The sequence below is a fragment of the Natrix helvetica genome (assembly GCF_964273705.1).
Source record: "Natrix helvetica genome assembly, chromosome: 5".
Classification (NCBI taxonomy): domain Eukaryota; kingdom Metazoa; phylum Chordata; class Lepidosauria; order Squamata; family Natricidae; genus Natrix; species Natrix helvetica.
In genome coordinates, this window is record NC_138551.1 from 99,081,910 (window position 1) to 99,103,129 (window position 21,220).

The 21,220-nt window shown below is 45.6% G+C and overlaps 1 protein-coding gene across 1 annotated transcript in view; it reads right to left on the bottom strand.

Annotated features, from left to right (window-relative positions):
- Positions 1-21,220, bottom strand: part of CTNNA3 (catenin alpha 3) — a 245,297-nt gene that overhangs the window by 188,754 nt on the left and 35,323 nt on the right. The window contains exon 4 of the mRNA XM_081956211.1: positions 7,251-7,417. Coding sequence (XP_081812337.1) covers positions 7,251-7,417 — 167 coding nt within the window. The remainder of the gene's footprint in view (positions 1-7,250; positions 7,418-21,220) is intronic.

Consider the following 21,220-nt stretch of genomic DNA (forward strand, 5'->3'; position numbering starts at 1 on the left):
CATTCCCGACCACGTGTGCAGAAGGTTCCTCAGCGCCTTTTCCCTTTTTTTTTATTTTCATGATGAGAGCGGTGAGGCTCTGCCTCCCCTGCCTCCCCTGACCGCACGTCCCTGCTTCTCCTACAGACCCCAGCATATTTCTGAGCTGTGTTTAAAGAAATGTGTCACTGGTGGGATTCAATTTTTTTTACTACCAGTTCTGTGGACGTGACTAAGTGGGATGGGGGGAAATCATGTGAATGAGTGGGCATGGCCAACTTGACATCACTCACACCCATACCCACTCAGACACATGACCCCCCACAAAGCCACGCCCACAGAACCCGGTATGAAAAAAAATTGAATTTCCACCTATCTACCTATTTTCTGCCCAGGCCTGGCCTAATCTGTCAAAGGTCTCCTCCTGCTTGCTGCCCCGCTCTCCCTTCGCCAGTCCCATTTCTGTTCCTTCAGAGGCCTGCTGCGTCACTCCGCTCGGACTTGCCCAGGCAAGTCCCTCTGGTGCAGCAGCAATGGGATGCATGTGCGTGGCTGGTGCAGAGAACAGGGCGGTGACAGCAGCAGCTTTTTCAGTGACCTCCGGTAGTTTTCAGCAGCCTCCAGCCAGCTGCCACTGCCCGAGGTAAAATCCAGCAGGTTCTGACAGGTTCTGGAGAACTGGTAGTGGAAATTTTGAGTAGTTCAGAGAACCAGTAGCAGAAATTTTGAGTAATTCGGAGAACTGGTAGCGAAAATTTTGAGTAGTTTAGAGAACCAGCAAATGCCACCTCTGGCTGGCCCCAGAGTGGGGTGGGAATGGAGATTTTGCAGTATCCTTCTTCTGCCGTGGCCACCAAGCCACAGCCACCAAGTCACACCACGCTCACCACGTCATGCCCACAGAACTTATAGTAAAAAAAAATTGAATTTCATCACTGGCCGCTGCCCAATATTTTTGTCTCTGGGTGGATGTTTCCTAGTTCTCAAGCATTCTTATTTTATCTCCCAACAGCACTTTTTATATTACCGTACTTAATAAAAAATAGCTAAGGCTTCCAGAGTAACTCTAGCATGTAGTGTTGAATCACCACCAAGCTCTAATGGCATCTTAGTTAGTGCCTTCCAAGGCCAAACAGTAATATAATTGAAATCTCTAATGAGTTCCAATTTAGCTTTTTTCTGGGTCTCCCTCCAGGGTCTTTAACTTTCATGATTATATTTTAGAGCTTCCTGCAGCAAGTGAAATATTCTTAACTGCTGTCCTGATTCCACCCACCCACCCGCCTGCCCACCCACCCAAAAAACAACTACAAGCATTTGATTTTCAGCAGTGTTTCAGAAACCCTGAATACCAACACCCATTTTTGTAGCATCTCTCTCAGAATGCTTGCTAGCGCTCATCAATTAAAAAGACAATATATCTTATACGTGCCTGTAAACCTTTCCCTGAAGTGTGTTCTAATACAATAGTAGCACCAATATATTATAGCAATAGCACTTCTTCACAAAGATCTTAGCTGGAAGACCTGTCATTAATCATCGGAGAAGAAATGAGGAGCCTCTGTGCTTCCCAGCTCCACGGCTCAGGGGTTTTGCAATTTTCATAGGATAAAATGGAAGGTTTGATCACTGAACCAAAATTAATTTTAAAGGTTAGGTTGTTCAGTGCAAAATGAAACTGCTGATCAAGGAAGAGATTTGGTAAATGTCTAAAATGTGCGGACAAAAGAACCAAACCCTTAAATGGGTTTTAGCAAACTATTTATCTTCTTTGATATCTAACACATATCCAATCTGGACTGAAAGATGCAGTGCATGAAATTATAGTCTATGGGCTATCTATGTGATTTGAAAGATTATTTTAAAAATTATACCACACTATTTTTGCAAATAAGTTAATTTGTCAGGAAATTTAAGGGGGTGGGGGGAATGGTAGTCAAACACTTGGATAATTTAGCCTCTCTACCAAATTGAGATTTTAAAACCCAAGCAATGTTCCTCTCCAATTGATTGTCTGGAAAGTGACATGAGTGTCTAAATTTTATTTGTTTCCAACTTTGCATGGTATAAAACTAAATTTTATCAAAACCAAACTAAATAGTAATCATTCTGTCAACTAAGCCTGGTATTAAACTGGAGTAAGGAAAGATGTAGGTACTTTACCCTTGGATCTCTTAACTATGGTTTATTGAAGAAACCACAATTAGTTGGATTTACCCAACACAGAAAGCCATAAAGAACAATTTCTATATTATCTATGTGTGCCTGAGTTTACACAAAACCCCAAATTACCTTATAATGTAGTGCAATGTATAAATTTCAAACTGTCTTGGGGTCAATGGGAGGAATTATGTCATATACAATATTGAGTGATTGATGATTATGTGCCATTAAGTTGCTATCAACTCCTAGTAACCATAAAGATAAATTTTCTCCCTGATGAACCATATCTAACCTGGTCTTCAAATTACCATTATAGTTCATTCATCTCTTTCCTTCCATCTTTCCTAACATTAAATCTTCTCCAGTCAGTTAGGTATTTGCATACTATGTTCAAAAAAAGGATAATTTGAACTTGGTCATTTGATCCAATGATTTGTTTTCTTGTCTGTCCATGGCAGTGGTGGGCAACCTTTTTTTTCAACTGAGCCAAATCTCGCCAAAACCACGATTGAAATTTATTTTGAGAGCCACATTTTTAAAACCGAAAATACATAGGATGGTACACTGTTTTTAGTTTCAATAAGTTTTTATTGAGAATATTCTGCATGCAAGTATCCACATAGGTCGGGAGGATACAAATAACACAACTAATAAAACAAAAACTTTAGAACGATATTATTTATCGATAACGTTAAATTCCGTAAAATTTGCCTTACAACGTAGAGAAAATTACATCCGGACAATGACTGACAAAGTCACAACCACTAATGTGAACATTGGCCTTGCATTTCCTTGGATAGTTTGAGTAAGTCAGGTTTGTATGTTGTTGTTTTTAATTTCATCTCTCTCTCCCACTTTCTTTCTTTTTTTCTTTTTCTTTCTCTCTCTCTCTCTGGCTCTTTGTCTCTCTCTCCCTCCCTCCCTCTCTGTCTCCCTCTGTCATTTTCTCTGGGTGTCTATCTGTCTCTCTCTCTCTCTGTATCTCTGTCTCTCTCTCCTCCTTCCCCCATCTCTGTCACTCTGTGTGTGTGTGTCTGTCTGTCTCTCACTCACTCTGTGCGTGTGTCTGTCTGTCTCTGTCTCTCCCTCTGTCTCTCTCCCCTCCCTTCCTCTCTCTCTGTCACTCTGTGTATGTGGGTGTGTCTGTCTCTCACTCATTCACTTAATCACTCACTCTGTGTGTGTCTCTCTCTCTGTCTGTCTATCTTTCTCTCCCACCCTCCCTCTCTCTGTCTGTGTGTGTGTGTGTGTGTGTGTGTGTCTGTCTGTCTGTCAGTCTCTCTCTGATTCCCTCCCTCACTCCCTCTCTCTGTCTGTCTGTCTCACTCACACACACACACACACACTGTGGTCACCTTGTTGAGTGTTCCAATCACATTTGAAACACTCAACAACTGGCCTGCATTTATGGTATTTTGCAGCATTCTGCAGTCATAGGACCAAAATTTCTTCATTGATTTTTCATTTCCTTGAGCTAACAAAAAAATTGTGGCACTTTTCGCATTCTTTGGATGATATAGGTGAACTCTGCCCACCAATGTATGGGACTAGCGCTCTCACTAATTCGAAGTAGAGTATAGTGAGACTAGGGTTACCAGGTATGTGAGGAGGGAAAGGAGGACACAAAACATTGAAAAGGAGAAGAAATGGGGTGGAAAAGAAGACACACTAACGGTATAACTTTCTTGGCATCTGCCAAACCTGCCAAAAATGTCAATTTATGCCTACAATTATATGAATTTTTTTTACAGCATCAGAAAGACTGTTGTTGCAGCTGAAACATTTTTTTCAACACATTGTTTATTTTCAAGAACATTTGCTAGTGATAATACAGAATTGATGAGGTGCTTTTCAGATTTCACCATAGAAACATATTGATGGATCATGTGATCTATAGACTCCAGTGATCAAAGATTTGAAGGGCCTGCATTGAAGCTGATTGATGGAATCAGAAAATAAATTAAATAACATAAATCTAGACTATCTAATCTATCAGCAGAGGAGGGAAAGAAAGAAATAGATAATTTACAAGTTCCCAAGTTGGAATGACTGAAGACAGAGCAATTAAAAAAAAAGATATTCAAAAAGCCAAGAAATATTTGATTTTAAAACTATGCTTGTAAGATGGAGAATGTGAAGATAAAAAGGAAGATATGGCCTCATTTTGCCTACTATCTCACAACTGTGGTTGAGACTTAAGTAGATTTTATCTGGTAGTTGCACAGAAATGCTAATTTTCTAAAAGAACCATCTAAAAAGCAATCTGGAGGGGGAAATATAGAACACTTAGGGGAAACATATCAGGAGGATGTGTTGGTGAGTACCTCATATGCTTTGTGAATGAATAGGATGCCACAGAAATCAGATAAAATGTTTATGTTGGTTACAGTGGTGGGTTCCTCCCGGATCGCACCGGATCGCGCGCGCTCCCTTTCAGCGCTCCACCTGGCTTGCGCGCTCCCTTTCAGCGCTCCACCTGGCTTGCGCGCTCCCTTTCAGCGCTCCACCTGGCTTGCGCGCTCCCTTTCAGCGCTCCACCTGGCTCTCGCGCTCCCTTCCGGCGCTGAAACCGGAAGTACAGTTTTGTCCGGCCCTGGCGAAGCAACGACGCCTGTCTGCGCTCCACCAGCTCGGCTGGGAACGGAGATGTTTCCTCAGCGGAGCGGAGCGCCTGAAAAGTCTTTTCAGGCGCTCCGCTCTGCTGAGGAGACATCTCCGTTCCCAGCCGAGCTGGTGGAGCGCAGGCAGGCGTCGTTGCTTCGCCAGGGGCGGGGCAAGACTGTACTTCCGGTTTCAGCGCTGGAAGGGAGCGCGAGAGCCAGGTGGAGCGCTGAAAGGGAGCGCGCAAGCCAGGTGGAGCGCTGAAAGGGAGCGCGCAAGCCAGGTGGAGCGCTGAAAGGGAGCGCGCGCGATCCGGTGCGATCCAGCAGGAACCCACCACTGGTTGGTTAGCTTTTTGGGACTATTACAAAAACAGGAGCTGAATAGGTGATTATGCTATGCTGAGGTCCCCTTATGAGCTGCGTCTACAGGTACAACAATTGGTTGACTCAGAGGGCGCCTAAAAGTAGGGAAAACAAAGTTCTACTCTTGAAAAGGCTGCTGAGGAACAATCAACTCACTCAGGACTGTTATCATTTGCAACCAATACTGCCAGTCTGATATGCAGACCCAGCACAAAGGACTTTATATACTTGGTTATTTAATTTATACACAAACTCTCCAATTGCAGGGACTCTGGGTGGTTTAAAGAACAAAACCATAAACAAACAAAACAACTGTGTCACTAATCAAGCCCAATAAAATATAAATGTCAAAACAAAATCATTCTCAGGGCAAAAACAGCAAGATGGATTTTCAGGGTGCAAGCTCTGGCCCTTTTGAACATGAATATTGTATTCAAAAGGAGTGAGGATTGCACTGCGATGCTCCAGTCACCATCTTTTGTTTCTGACAGGCACACACAGCACAAATACCACTGTTATAAAATTAGATGATAAAATCAAAATCAAATGCAGCCAACATGTATATTGGAACAGTTTGGTCTTAAACCAGTGGTGAAATTAAAAAAAAAAACAACTACTGGTTCTGTGGGTGTGGCTTGGTGGGCGTGGTGTGGCTTGGTGGGCATGGCAGGGGAAGGATATTGCAAAATCTCCATTCTCACCCCCCATTCTGGGGCCAGCCAGAGGTGGTATTTGCCGGTTCTCCGGACTACTCAAAATTTCCACTACCGGTTCTCCAGAACCTGTCAGAACCTGCTGGATTTCACCCCTGTCTTAAACCTTAAAGACTAGCAGGATGCCTCTAATGGAATTGAGATCTTAGATGCAGTTCTTCTTCCTGATAAAGGCCACCAAAACACTATAATCTTTGGTCCAGGTGTTTCATCTTTTATCACTTGATTTCAATCATCAGGGGGAAAATGGAAAGAGTGGTAGAAAGACAGGGGGATTCTAAATTATTATCTGGATACCCCACACCATCTTGAAAATGGGGTGAGATGATTATACAGTAAGTGCCTCACCTGGATACCCATTGTTATCCTGGCCTTGCCTTTGTGGGAAACTGAACAATATGCTATATAAAGGCAAGCATGAAGAAAACATCTCAGGGAAGGAGATATTTATAAACAGCATTCAGATCTTGTCTTCTGTACTGACCATCTCAACTTTTATTTCCACCATAGATACTACCAAGGACACATATTAACAAGTTACAATATCGGCTCAAATATTAAAGAAAGGAAAACCTCCTATGTATTATAGAAACAAACTTGATCTACGAGCTATAGGATACTAAATCTGCCTTTATATTACTCCACTTGCTCCACAGATCAGATATCGGTAAATTCTAGAAAACCTTCTTCAACTTTTTTCCAGTCTGTAAAATCAAAAGTAGCAGGATAAGTACAATAAGTACAATAACAAGGCTATACAGGAATCAGTCTCCTATGCTGAATTCTGATGGGATGTAAGCACTAGACCAGAGGTGGTATTCAGCCAGTTCTGACTGGTTCTAGCGAATCAGTAGCGGAAATTTTGAGTAGTTCGAAGAACCGGCAAATACCACCTCTGGCTGCCTCCACCCCCATCAATTCGTTGCCTATTGAGTCCCGGCTGATCAGCTGGGTCTTCTTCTATTGCCCTGCCCCGGAAAATAGAGCTGGAAAGCAGGTTAATGGGGTGAGGAGGGAATGGGGATTTTACAGTATTCCTCCCCTGGAATGGGGTGGAAATGGAGATTTTACAGTATCCTTCCACTGCCATGGCCACCAAGCCATGCCCACCTAGCCATGCCCACCTAGCCACACCATGCCCACAGAACCGGTAGTAAAAAAATTGAATCCCACCACTGTGATTAGTCCAAGAATTACTTATTTTCTTTGTGAGCCATGAAGGGGTAAGGCAGCATATATATTTCTAAATAACTTAAATCAATAAAAAGAGTACAGGTGAAATGACAGACTCTTAGTGGGGCATCTGATTGATGGGCTACCTAGTCCATCCATAGATAGAGGACTTTAATTCAACAGTTAGATTACCAAACTAGAAAGTAAGAAACATGTGGAATGTATTATCCATTTGCTGATCATGGTTGCTACTCACTGTGGTCAGATGTTGCAACAGGTATGAAACATCAATCATATCTGCCAGAATAAGAAGTCTGGTAACAGCAGAGAGAAGAGCACGTGCGATTTGAACAACAGCCTCTCTTTTAGATAAACTACAAGGATCATCAGTGAATTTTTTTGCTGTTATCTTCAAAGCTTCACCTGCAAAATAAAAATATAAGTGAAGTCATTCAAATGCCCATAATAAATTGTCAAAGCTTGACCATCCATTCAGAATTATACCAGTCGATTTACAACCTACCATTACAGATAAATCCCTGTAATTTAGAGCCAATTTGGTTATCATTTTACTTTTCTCACGATCCTGCAAAAAAAATGTATCTTAGCTTGCAAGGTAGTCCTTAGATTGCAGTTCCTAGCTTGATTAAAATAACATGTTTATTTATTTTATTTATTTATTTATTTATTAAATTTGTTAGCCGCTCCCTCTCCACAAAGGAACTCGGGGCGGCGTACAATAAATAAAAATACATATTATAAAATTACACATTGTACGGAGGAGGTATAAAAACAAATACAATCATTATAATAACATAGAAATATTAAAATAAGTTAAAATTAAATACCCCAATGGAGATTACAAGTTTAAAAATTGCCAGGAGGAGTAAAATGGAACTGTGGTTGAGCCAGGCCTGCTAATTGAAAAAGGTGGGTCTTGAGTTTTGAACGGAAGGAGCGGAGGTCGGTGGTAATCCTAATATCCGGGGGAAGGTCATTCCAGAGGGCTGGGCCCATCACAGAGAAGGCCCTACTCCTGGGTGCCGCCCTTTGGCACTGCTTAGTGGACGGCACCCGGAGAAGTCCCTCTCTGTGAGAGCGAATTGGTCGTAGGGATGTATGGGGCAGGATGCGATCCCGCAGGTAACTAGGTCCTGTGCCAAGGAGCGCTTTGAAGATGGTAATCAACACCTTGAAACGCACCCGATAGACCACAGGGAGCCAGTGCAGCTCGCGCAGGAGAGGTATTATATGGGAGTATAATATCACCCGCGCGGCCGCGTTCTGGACGAGCTGCAGTCTTCGAGTGCATCTCAAGGGAAGCCCCATGTAGAGAGCCTTACAGTAGTCTAGGCGGGATGTCACCAGCGCATGAGTGACTGTGCGGAGGGCATCCCGGTCCAATAGGGGGCGCAATTGGTGCACCAGGCAAACCTGGTGGAACGCCCCCCTCGCCATGGCTGCCACATGGTCATCCATGGACAGCCGGGCATCCAGGAGGACGCCCAAATTGCACGCCCGCTCCATGGGGGCCAGTTGCTCGCCCCCAATGGCCAGTGTTGGAATTAGCTGGTTGAACCGGGGGGGCCGGAAGCCACAGCCACTCCGTCTTGGAGGGGTTGAGTTTGAGTCGGTTGTCACCCATCCAGACCCGTACGGCTTCCAAACACCGGGACATCATTTCAACGGCCTCGTTGGGGTGGTTCGGGGTGGAGATGTACAGCTGTGTATCATCAGCGTACAGATGATATCCCACCCCAAAACCACGGATGATCTCACCCAGCGGTTTCATACATGTGTTGAACAGGAGAGGCGAGAGGACTGACCCCTGCGGCACCCCACAAGTGAGAGGCCTCAGGGACGACCTCTGCTCTCCTGTCAACCCACGCTGCGTCCGGTCGGAGAGGTAGGAGCAGAACCACCATAGAACGGTGCCCCTTACCCCCAGCCCCTCTAACCGGTGCAGGAGGATACCATGGTCGATGGTATCAAAAGCCGCTGAGAGATCTAATAGGACCAGGATAGAGGAACAACCCCTATCCCTGGCCCTCCAGAGATCATCTACCAACGCGACCAAGGCCGTCTCTGTGCTTTGCCCGGGTCGGAAGCCGGACTGGCGCGGGTCTAGATAATCATTCTCCTCCAGATGGACCCCCAACGAAAGAAGACTCCGAGACTTGAGTTTCCTCAAAGTTCCATTTTATTAGAGATGTCATATTGGCACATCTGGGAAAACCCGACTCTGAAAGTTTCCAGGTCTTCCCCACCCAAATGAACATTCAAGTCCCTGCCCAGCACCCACATGTCCATTACATGGTCCAATCAGGCACTGTCCAAAACTGGAGATGCCTCCCAGTCACACCATCGCAGCTGCAGGGCAAGATGTCCTTGAGTCTCTGAGAAAGGAATGTTATTTAGATTATATATCTCCCATGCTCCATATAATTCCCCCCTCCCATTTTCCCACAGTAGAAAATGTGGCAGGCCTGAAGGCCCAATGTAAAAGATGGCAAACACATATAAGGATTGAAGTATCCCACAGACGTCATTTGCAACCTTCCCTGTGTAGGAAGTTAGCACCCACCCTCTCCTAGAGAAATGAAATATCCTGGGAAATATTGAAAAGGCAAAATACTATATTTCCCTGGATCAGAAATGGAGAAACATTTTTTAAGACAGGAAACAGACTCACTCATAATAGCCCCCATTTTTCTTAATGGACCATTAAAATGCCCAAGCCAGTCTATTATTCTACATAATAAAGAGTTTCTCCCCTTCAGCTCCAGGGTGATGGGATTAAGGCATTAGGTATTAGCCCTTTACCCATCTCACCACAGGGCACCTGGGAAGAAGCAATGCTCAACCAAACCTGGACTCAAAGCACAACCTAAAGAGTTGCCCCTGCATGTCCCCATGGGAGTCTGACAACCAATCAGAATACATTTCTTATGCAGGAACAGGAAACAGAGAGGTGGGGCCAAACAGAGTATAAAGCCAGGAACTTTCAGCCATTCTTTCTCTTTACTTCTTCACCCAACATCTGGAAGCATGTGATCCCCCTTTTCTGTTCAGGAGCTCAAGCCATGTGATCCTGTCCACCATTAAACCATCTTTCTAAGCAGCCTCCATGTTTCCAGTGTCTTTTTCCCCCAATTGGAGCTGAACCCAGAAGGACATTTTCTCCAACACCTGCCTGCATCTCACAAGCAAAGCCATTGGGCAAACTGCCAGAGAACCTTTCAAGGCACTGCTATAAGTCATCCCTGCTATTTTTCTCCTGAGGAGTCCTGCTATGGAGTACAAGATCCCTTCCACTCTGTAGCATACACCTGTCCACCACACCGCCTCCCCCATCCCCCCCCACTGGCTCACGCATGCTCCCTAGCACCTACCTATGCACCCCCCAACAGTTCCCATGCACCCCCAGCCTGGGACTCCTTCCTCTTAGTTAATAACCTGTGTGGTCTTGGGACTACAAGGATTGCCATCACTAAGTCACATGACATCAGGTTTTATAATGGCATTGCTTAGCAACAGCAATCCCAGTCCCAATTTCCATCATAACCCAAGAGCTACCTGGATTGAATATGTATACATATATATATACATACACACAGAGAGAGTTTTATTGCTTCTAACCTTGTAAGCCACCCAGAATGACCTTGTAGTGAAATGAAGAAATCAGAGAGAGAAGCAAGCAAGCAAGCTATAGCAACAGAATCTTGAAGGCCTGACTGCATTTTCCCTTCCCTCTCTCATATATTCTACAGAATGAAGATGGATGCAGTCTGAGCTCTTTTCTTAGGCTTTCTCTCCGTTTCCTGGGCTTAAAGTTTGTTTTTACAGCTGTTGGCTCTGCCCAAAACATAATGAAGAACCGTTGCAGGAACTGGATGTCTAGTTTAATGAAAAGAAGGACTAGGGGAGACATGATAGCAGTGTTCCGATATCTCAGAGGCTGCCACAAAGAAGAGGGAGTCAAGCTATTCTCCAAAGCACCTGAGGGTAGGACAAGAAGCAATGGGTGGAAACTAATCAAGGAGAGAAGCAACTTAGAACTGAGGAGAAATTTCCTCACAGTTAGAACAATTAATCAGTGGAACAGCTTGCCTCCATAAGTTATGAATGCTCCAACACTGGAAGTTTTTAAGAAGATGTTGGATAGCCATTTGTCTGAAGTGATGTAGGATTTCCTGCCTAAACAGGGGGTTGGACTAGAAGACCTCCAAGGTCCCTTCCAACTCTGTTATTCTATTCTGTTCTATTTTCTCAATGGCTCCCTAAGCTAATAGGGCCTTCAGAAAAACTAACAGGTATTGCATGTAGAGTATTGCATTAGATGTGAAAAAAATACTACAAGACTCTTCTGGGAAAAGAGGAGGGGAAGTAGGAACTTTGTATGGTCAACTGAGGAAGATAGCTCAAGCGGTGGAAAACACACAGGTAATCCTTGGTTTGCAACTGCCTTAAATGTTCAGCAACTGTTTGTAGTTACCACAGTGATGGAAAAAAATGACTTTGTGATCAATCCTCAAATTTATGACCTTCCCAAAAGGAAGGTGAAATAACATTGTAAGTACAGTTGCGCTTCCACTTTGCTTCACTTAACAACAAGGCTGCCCATCCCAATTGAAGTCACTAAACAAGGCCCACCATTCAATTATTTGGAATTCGGGGGCTTATATGTTCCTTTTTGAACAGGTTATCCTTCAGAAATAAAAATGGAATAAGCATTCCCGCCAAGGACCCAACCCTTCTGCACTTTTGCAAAGCTGCAAAATTGAGGTAGATTGAGGTAATTGTGCATTTAAGTCTTTGATTATGACTGTGTTTCTTCCCCCTGGTGCACTTGACTGATTACTGCTGTTTGGTTACCATTGTTTTTGTCATGCCTGCAAGCCATCTTTTCTTTTGAGACTTCAGGCCTGCCACACTTTCTATTGTGAGAAACTGGGAGGGAGGGTTATGTGGAGTTGGGTAATATGTAGCCATAATAACTTTCTTCTTAGAAAGTCAAAGTCAATTTTGCACCTGGCCCGATTTGGATGGGAAGAATCTGTCTTTGTGGCAGTGGAAGATTGGACCATGTGATGGACTTGTGGGTGTGAGGGCAAGATCTTGAACTTTCAACTGGGTGGGAAAACCAGGAAGCTTTCAGATTCGGGTTTCCTTAGATGTGCCAACATGGCTCTCTTAATAAACTGGGACTTTGAGGAATCCTTTGCCTCGGACTCTGATTTTATTTTGGATGCTATTTGGAACCCTGACAGTTTTATTAGTGTAGTACTATTACTTTAATCCTAATATGCAAAATACTTAAAGTGACTTTTGTAATTGATCAATAAACATATTCTTGCCCCAAGATGAGAGCCCAATTTCAATCAGAGGCATAGATGGAACCAGTGACGTGCGGTGACGTTTATGACTGGTGAGGCTGGTGACATCATCAAACCACGTGGTTGCTCCGATCGCAGGGGCGCAGCCCAAACGGAGAAGTTTCTTCAGCTCCAGCCTCAATCAGCGCAGCCGCGGTCCCCTTCATCTTGCCTCAGGAAGGAGGGGAATGGGACCATGTGTGCAGGGGAAGGGGATCGCGGCTCTGCTAATCTGAGGCTGTGCGCTGAGGAGCCGCCTGCACACATAGTCCCATTCCCCTTGCAAGGATCCCGGGCTCGCCCGATGTAAAAAATGCCTAGGTACCGTGTTTCCCCGAAAATACAACCTGGCCCGCGCTCACTGACCTAGCGTTATCCTGAAAGCGCCAAGTTACAGGAGCCGGGGGTGGGGGGAGCGCTCATGTTGCTTGCCGCCTTCGGTATACCGCTAGGTTGGGGAGTGCCTGCTGCCGCCGCGCGCCGCCGCCGCCCGCTGCCGCCACGCGCCGCCGCCGCCCACTGCCGCCCTGCGCCGCCGCCGCCCCGCGCCGCCACCGCCCCGCGGCGGCGCCGCTGCCCCGCTCCGCTCCGTGCATAACATCCAAACTCCAAAACTTCCAGCATTGGCCACTCTAGGAGTGCTCTCTCTGGTGGGCCGGCTGCCGGACAGTGAGTTTTCCGGACAGAGTCTTCCAGCAGCCGGCCCACCATAGAGAGCACTCCTAGGGCGGCCGATGCTGGAAGTTTTGGAGTTTGGAAGTTATGCGCGGAGCGGGGCAGCAGCGGCGGCACGGAGTGGGGCGGCGGCGTCGCGGAGCAGGGCGGCGGCGTCGCGGAGCAGGGCGGCGGCGGCGCGGAGCAGGGCGGCGGCGGCGCGGAGCAGGGCGGCGGCGGCGCGGAGCAGGGCGGCGGCGGCGCGGGGCGGCGGCGCGGGGTGGTAGCGGGCGGCGGCAGCAGGCACTCCCCAACCTAGCGGTATACCGAAGGCGGCAAGCAACGTGAGCGCTCCCCCCACCCCTGGCTCCTGTAACTTGGCGCTTTCAGGATAACGCTAGGTCAGTGAGTGCGGGACAGGTTGTATTTTTGGGGAAACACGGTACCTAGGCATTTTTTGCATCGGGCGAGCCCGGGATCCTTGCAAGGGGAATGGGACCACGTGTGCAGGAGGCTCCTCAGCGCACAGCCTCAGATTAGCAGAGCCGCGATCCCCTTCCCCTGCACACGTGGTCCCATTCCCCTCCTTCCTGAGGCAAGATGAAGGGGACCACGGCTGCGCTGATTGAGGCTGGAGCTGAGGAGCCTCCTGCACACGTCCCATTCCCCTTGCAAGGATCCTGGGCTCGCCCGATGTAAAAAATGGTGAGATCGGCACACTTGGGGCTGCTGCTGAGATGTCCAGGGAGGCTAAACCAAGCCGCGCGCCTCTCCCAGCCACTTTCACAGCTTCCTGGAGTAATTCTTTTTTATTTTCATGATGAGAGTGGTGAGGCTCCGCCTCCCCTGCCTCCACTGACTGCACGTCACTGGATGGAACATTGTAGGGCAGGGGTGTCCAACCTTCGAAACTTTAAGCATGGCTGGCTGGGGAATTCTGGGAATTGAAGTCCACAACCCTAAAGTTCCCAAGGTTTGACACCCCTGCTAAAGGACCTTATTTGGGTGTCTGTCTATGATCTGAGGCACAGGTGTGCCACTCTTGGAGGGTTTCCAATCAAAAAGATATTAGCTATGAATGTATGTTTACTTCCTGGTTATCAAATTAAATATTAAATAATTAATATTACTGCTTTATTAAGTCCATAGTCATTTCATCACATAAACACTGTAGAAAAAAATGTCCTTGGCAAGTAAAAGCACGTCCTTCATTTTATGTGCTGACCATACATTTATTTTATCTCCTAATTGATAGGCCTAATGTGAATTTTCCAAGTGCTAGCAGCACATTGCAGCTAAGAATCTGCAGTGACAAAAATGTTAATTTTGTTACAATTAAAATCATTGTATTTACTGAGAAATGTAGTAAATGCAAACATAATTGAAAATTGGATATTATGAGCACAGAACAAATAAAGGATTTGGAAGAGTCTTCCTTTTTTTCCCCTTACTATGGAACCAACAAAAGCTTTAATTGGTTGCACCCCAAAGACACCCAACACAACTATTCAATTTGCTAGCTTGAAGCGGCAATAATTTTGTCCCTGAAGCAGTAAACATCTTAAGGACAAGATATTGAGCTTTTTGCTTTACAGTGAAAATTATTGTGTGTACAACGTATTGGCCCTTGAAGGAATCCAGTCTAAATTTATAACAACCATATTTCATGTTCCCTGCTGTGTATTTCATCTTCTTGTGTCTTTTCTCTTTTGAGAATTCCCACTTAAGTTGCAAGTTAAAATTAAACTGGATTAGGGGGTCTTTTGTCTCCCCTAATTCTTGCTAACTAGTTTCTTCAAGAATAACATAGACATTGACTATTAATAAAGGAGGATATTTTTAGCTTAGGGTTTAAATGAGTTGCTCTCTGGTGCTTGTTTGTTGTTTTTCTTGCAGAGCTTTCATTACCCAAACTAGGTAACATCATCAGTGCTAATATTGCTATAGAGCTGTGAGGGCGAATCTAGGGCAGACGTAACCCAGGTGGCATGCAGAGCCCGTTCTGCAGGCACACGAGTCATCACCCCAGGTCAGTTCTACCACGCATATGCATGTGTGCCTCCCGCCGGCCAGCTGGTTTTTGGGTCTCTGCCGCGCATGTGTGTGTGGGTGCATGTGGGAGACACATACGCATATGCAGGGGGGTCACATTCGTATGTGCGGGGGGGTGGGGGAGCGCAGGGGGTGCAGTGTTCCCTCCCAGCCTGTTTTTGTTCCCAGGAGGCTGCAAAGCAGCCTACTAGGCCCAAAATCAGGTGCGGGGGTGGGGTGGGGGTGCGGTGCGCCCCCCCTCCCCCGTGGCTCGTTTCTGCTCCTAGGAGGCTGCAGGGAGGCCTACTAGGCCCCAAATATGTCACGAGGGTGTCGCGTGCATATGTGGGAGTGGGACGGGGTTATTGGGGTGCACATGGGGAGGAGCATGCAGAGCCGTGTCGCACGCCCATTGCATTATGGATGCGGGGGGCGTGCTTTTGGCACGAGATGACAAAAAGGTTAGCCATTACTGATTTGAGCGGCAGAGCAGATTGCCACACCTCAGCTTTGTTACTCCCCAGTAGTAACGCAGAAAGTACGTTTTTTTTTTTTTAATGTGCACGCGCACAAAGCATGCGATCACCAAACCGGTTGTTAAGTTGGCAAGATCCCACCACTACTTGAAAGCGTGCGTGCACGTGAACACACACACACACACACACACACACACACTGGTCTGAATAGGTACATACAGAAAAAACAGACCTTGGGTCTGGAAACCTAATTTGGTATCTAGTGAAGAATTGGCATATGTTCATCATCCGTTCTCACTGAGCTGTCCAGCCACTCTATTTTGAACTAAGGTCCAGGACTCTTTTCAAAGACAGCCCACATAGAACACATTTCAGCAATTGAAGCAGGAACTTCTTAATGTGCAAATAACTGTTGCATGGTTACCCAGGTAAGGTCATTGAATCAATTGAAAAAGCACCGGGGCCTCTAGTGATAGTGATGCATCTAAGAGCATCCCTAAACTGAGAAGTGTACTCTTTTCTTAAGAGTGTGGACTTCTCCAGAACAGGCCAAGCATCACTCTGCTGAAGAGATGCATAATCCACAAACTGTACTGTATTTTCCGGCGTATAAGATGACTTTTTAACTCCCCAAAATTATTTTTAAAATCGGGGGTCATCTTATACACCGGTTATAAGAAAGGCCACACCAAAAACCAAAACAGAAAAAAAGCAACGCCGGCAAGCAAAAAGCCGCGGAGGAGGAAGGCGCTGAGTTCAAACTACGAAAGCCCGGCAGCACGGAGGCCTTCAGCTGGCTTGCGGGTGCCTGAAAATAGGGGGTTGTCTTATACGCCCAGTCGCCTTATACGGTGGAATATACGGTAACTTTATCTTTCCTGGATTAAGACTCCGTTTATTGGATCTCATTCATCCCTATTTGGTTGAATCAAGTTAAGTCAGCTTCTCATGTTTTGCTAAATTGCCCCACGTCTTAGCATCATTGACTGTGAGGACCAGTTAGAGGAAGAAAACCCATGCTTTCTTATTCAGCAGACATTTCTCCTGAAACAACCAAAATAAGCATTGGAAGGGACCTTGAAGGTCTTCTAGTCTAACCCCTTGCTCAAGCAGGAGGCCCTATACCATTCTGAAAAAAATAGTCGTCCAATCTTAAAAACCTCTAATGATGGAGCACCCACAACTTCTGAAGGCAAGGCATTCCATTGGTTAATTGTTCTCTCACTGTCAGGAAATTTCTCCTTAGTTGTAGGTTCTTTTGGATTAGTTTCCATCAATCACTGGTTGTCCTGCTTTCTGGTGCTTTGGAAAATAGATTGACCCCCCCCCTCTTCTTTGTGGCAGCCCCTCATATATCATGTGCATCTAGTCCATCTTTTCACTACACTAGACTAGACATACCCAGTTCCTTCTTCATATTTTTTTTAGCCTCCATCTCCTAATCATCTTTGTTGCTCTCCTCTGCACTCTTTTCAGAGTCTTGACATCTTCTTTATATTGTGGTGACCAAAACTGGTTGCAATATTCCAAGTGTGGTCTTATTAAGGCATTATAAAGCAGTACTAACGGAGCTTCCGGTGACACCGTCGGCGTTGGAAGACGCTCCCTAGGGAACGCCAGCCCCGTATTGAGTAATAAACTGCTAGAACAGCATAAATCAGCTGTCTAGCGGTTTGAAAACTCCCTCCTCGGGAAAAGAGGGGGGGTGAGCAGACGGGCGAGGACACAGCTCCCCGGGACCCCCAGGAGTGAACCTGGGGTACGAAGGGTCAGAGCTCCCTAGAAGCCCGACATAGCTCCTCATCCGGGACGCTTCTGCTTTTGCCCGACCACCCTTGCTGCCAATGTTTAGATTTATATTTGAAAGATATGCAGGCAGAGCAAAACAGGAGCGAAGATAATTGTAAGTACAAACCTTAATTCCGGAGTAATATACTTCCCTCTGTGAAGACAAAATGCAGCAAACCCAGACAATAATACAAGAAATTACAAACACAAATTCAGAAGATGTGGGCGGGGGGGGGGGGGGGCAAGACCGAAGGTGAAATGGGACTTAAAGATGGCGATTGAATAATAAAGGGTGTGTCGAAAGTGAAACTTAAAAGGGGCAACATTTGTTAACTGCCTGTTAATGATGTTAAAAGACTCAGGAGTTTAAGATCAAAGAAAACAATTTTGGCTAACAAACGTGGGGGAATAGGTGGACTTTTTGGACTTAATAAACTGGCCGCTGAAAAGTTTGTTTGAATATTTCAAAATGGCTTCAAAGCAAACAAAACCAAGCACTTCTATTAGTTGAGGAGGCACAAAGTAAAATTGATAAATCAGAGGCAGAAGTTACAATGATACAATATAGAACAATGGAATTTGCTTTAAGAATAAGGGGTTTGAAAGAACAGAACCAGGAAGATTTGAGAGATATTTTTGCTGAAACTTTCGCTCAATTAACTGGTGAACCAAAGGTGGAGTGTGCCTGGCAGATCGATAAAATTTACCATGTTAATTCATGGATTGCCAGACAGGGACAACTACCAAGAGATCTTGTAATTTATTTTGTCACCAGGAAAACCAAGAATGAAATACTGCAAGCAACTTATAAAAATAAGTTACAAGTGGCAGGACAAGATATAGTAGTATTGAAGGAAATCCCCCCAAAAATGTTGAGATCCAGAAAGGATTATACATTCTTAGTGGATGAACTTAAAAGTCGCCAGATTCAATTTAGATGGGAGGCCCCAGTCGGATTGGTGGTGAATTATCAAGGACAAAGGTATCGTCTTAACACAGTTTGGAAAGCAAGAGATTTTTATAGCAATGTATTAAAGGCTGGATGCCCCCCATCCCCAGGACCTAAAGGAAGAAAAGAAATAGGCGAGACCGGACAACAAGATATTCAGGTACAAGGGGGAGCTGCTCAAGCTCTGGATTTACCTGAGGAGACAGAAGAAATTATGGAACAAAGACAAACTCGAGCAGCCACTAAATGTAAAGAGCAAGAATTGAAAATGCAGCAAACCCAGACAATAATACAAGAAATTACAAACACGAATTCAGTAGCTGGGGGGGGAGGGGGGGAACCGAAGGTGAAATCTGAACAAGATTTCCAGGCAGCTCTTAGAAAGCTTCAGGGAGCTGAAGATGACAATTAAATTTCTAACCTGGAACGTTAATGGTTTAAATTCACCATAAAAAAAGGAAAAAAATATTTCACTACTTGAAACAATTCCAAAACGATATAATTTGCTTGCAAGAAATTCATATTAGAATACAGGATCAGAAATACTTGATGAATGAAAGATTGGGATCATACTTTGTGGCATCTGCTCCAGAGAAGAAAAATGGTATAGTTATATACTTAAGAAAAGACTTAAAGGCTGAATTAATCAAAGCAGACCCTCAAGGAAGATATATTGCAACTGAATTATTAATAGAAGGAAAGAAAATATTCTTAACAGGAGTATATGCTCCCAACCAACAACAAGAAAATTTTTATAAATTGCTTCATACTAAATTAACACAATGGGATTATAGATCGTGCATACTATTGGGTGATTGGAACGGAGTAATGGACACTACCAAAGATAAGAAGAGACTACTGCAAAATACTCAAACACGAACAATACTACCTAAATCTTTTTTTAAGTTGATGGATGATATGGAACTGAGAGACATTTGGAGAGAACGGAATGTTAAAGAATGGGACTTCACATTCTTCTCCGATAGGCATCAATCCTTTTCCAGAATTGATTTTATACTAATTACAAATGATTTACTTTCTAGGGTGAAGAAGACGAAGATATGCTCGAGAACTCTAACAGATCATAATCCGGTTTGGATGGAATTGGAATATAGAGAGGGATCTAGGAGATCTTGGAGGTTAAATGAGAATTTATTTACCGTATTTTTTGCCCTATAAGACGCTCCGGAATAAAAGACGCACCCAATTTTAAAGGAGGAAAATCTAGAAAAAAAAGATTCTGAACCAAATACTATAGTAAAATATTTTATATCAACTGTATAAAGTTAACAGCAGTTTAAGAACAATTTTATGTCAACCATGTAACACAGGGGTGTCCAAACTTTTTTCAAAGAGGGCCAGATTGGATGAAGTGAACATGCTGGAGGGCCGAACATTTTTCCGAACGTTCTTTGAACAATAACAATTAAATGCAAATGAATTATTTTATGCCAAGTTAATTGCAAATGGCATACTTTTCATTTCATAACATTAAGATCAACTGACAGCTGAGTTTTCACAATGTATCAATCTTTTCCCTGAAGACTTGTGTTTAGTACATTCAGATGCTTTCTTTCCTCTTTCCCTCTTACTTGTCTATCCTTCCTTCCACCCTCCCTTCCTCCTTCCCTTCCTTCCTGCCTCCCTTCCAGTTCCCTCCTTCCTCTTTCCTCCTGCCTGCCTGCCTTCTTTCCCTCCTGCTTATCTGTGCTTCCTTCCTTCTGCCTCCTTCCTGCCTGCTTGCCTTCTTTCCTCTTTCCCTCCAGCGTGTCTGCTTTTCTTTCCTTCCTTCCACCTCCCTTCTGAGGATCTCTTTGCTGCATGACAGATCCGGGCGGATTGGGGGTGGGTGGGTGGAGAACGCTAGATTGAAAAGTTAAAAGTTTTAGATGAGCCACCGGCTGGAGGGCTGGGGCTATGCAAGAAGCCCGCTCAGGCAGGGAAGGAGGGAAGGCGGGGAGGAGGGAATGAGGATAGGAGGAGGAGGGAGTGAGGGAGTTGGGGGTGGAGAACGCTAGATGGGACACAATCAAACTTGATTCAAAGGCTTTGCCTACTGAGATCGGTGCGCTGCCATCCAAAATGCTGGTACCACGATCGCTGCAGCGCCCGCTTTACCTGCCGCTTCCCGGGCGGTTCCAGGCGGCAGAGATCGTAGTAATAGCATTTTGGATGGCAGCGCACCGATCTCAATAGGCAAAGCCTTTGAATCAAGTTTGATTGTGTCCCATCTAGCGTTCTCCACCCCCAACTCCCTCACTCCCTCCTCCTCCTATCCTCACTCCCTCCTCCCCGCCTTCCCTCCTTCCCTGCCTGAGCGGGCTTCTTGCATGGCCCCAGCCCTCCAGCCGGTGGCTCATCTAAAACTTTTAACTTTCCAATCTAGCGTTCTCCACCCACCCACCCCCAATCAGCCCGGATCTGTCATGCAGCAAAGAGATACAGTAGCTGGGCGCAATAGCAATAGCAATAAGCAGATCCGGAGAGATTTGGGGTTGGGGGTGGAGAACGCTAGATGGGCGGCGCCTCCCCCTCTGTTCGGAGCATCTGAGCTGAGCCCCGTTGCCCCCTGCCCCCTCCTCCTCTGCTGTGCTTTTGAGGAGCCATGAGGCTGCAGGAGACAGTAGGAAGGCGGCGGAGGGCAGCAGGGGGAAAAAAAGCCTCATGGCTTCTCAAAAGCACGGCGGAGGAGGAGGGGGCAGCAGGGTAATGCGCTGCCCAGCTCAGATGCTCCAAGTGGAGGGAGACACGTGAGAAGTGAGAAGTGAAGCTGCCAAAGCTCCCATGGCAGCGGCGGCGGCGCGTCCCCCATGAGGCTTTTTTCCCCCTGCTGCCCTCCTCCGCCTTCCTACTGGCTCCCTCCCGTGGCAGCGGTGGTGGTGCCTCCCCCTCTGTTCAGAGCATCTGAGCTGAGCCCCGTTACCCCTGCCCCCTCCTCCTCTGCTGTGCTTTT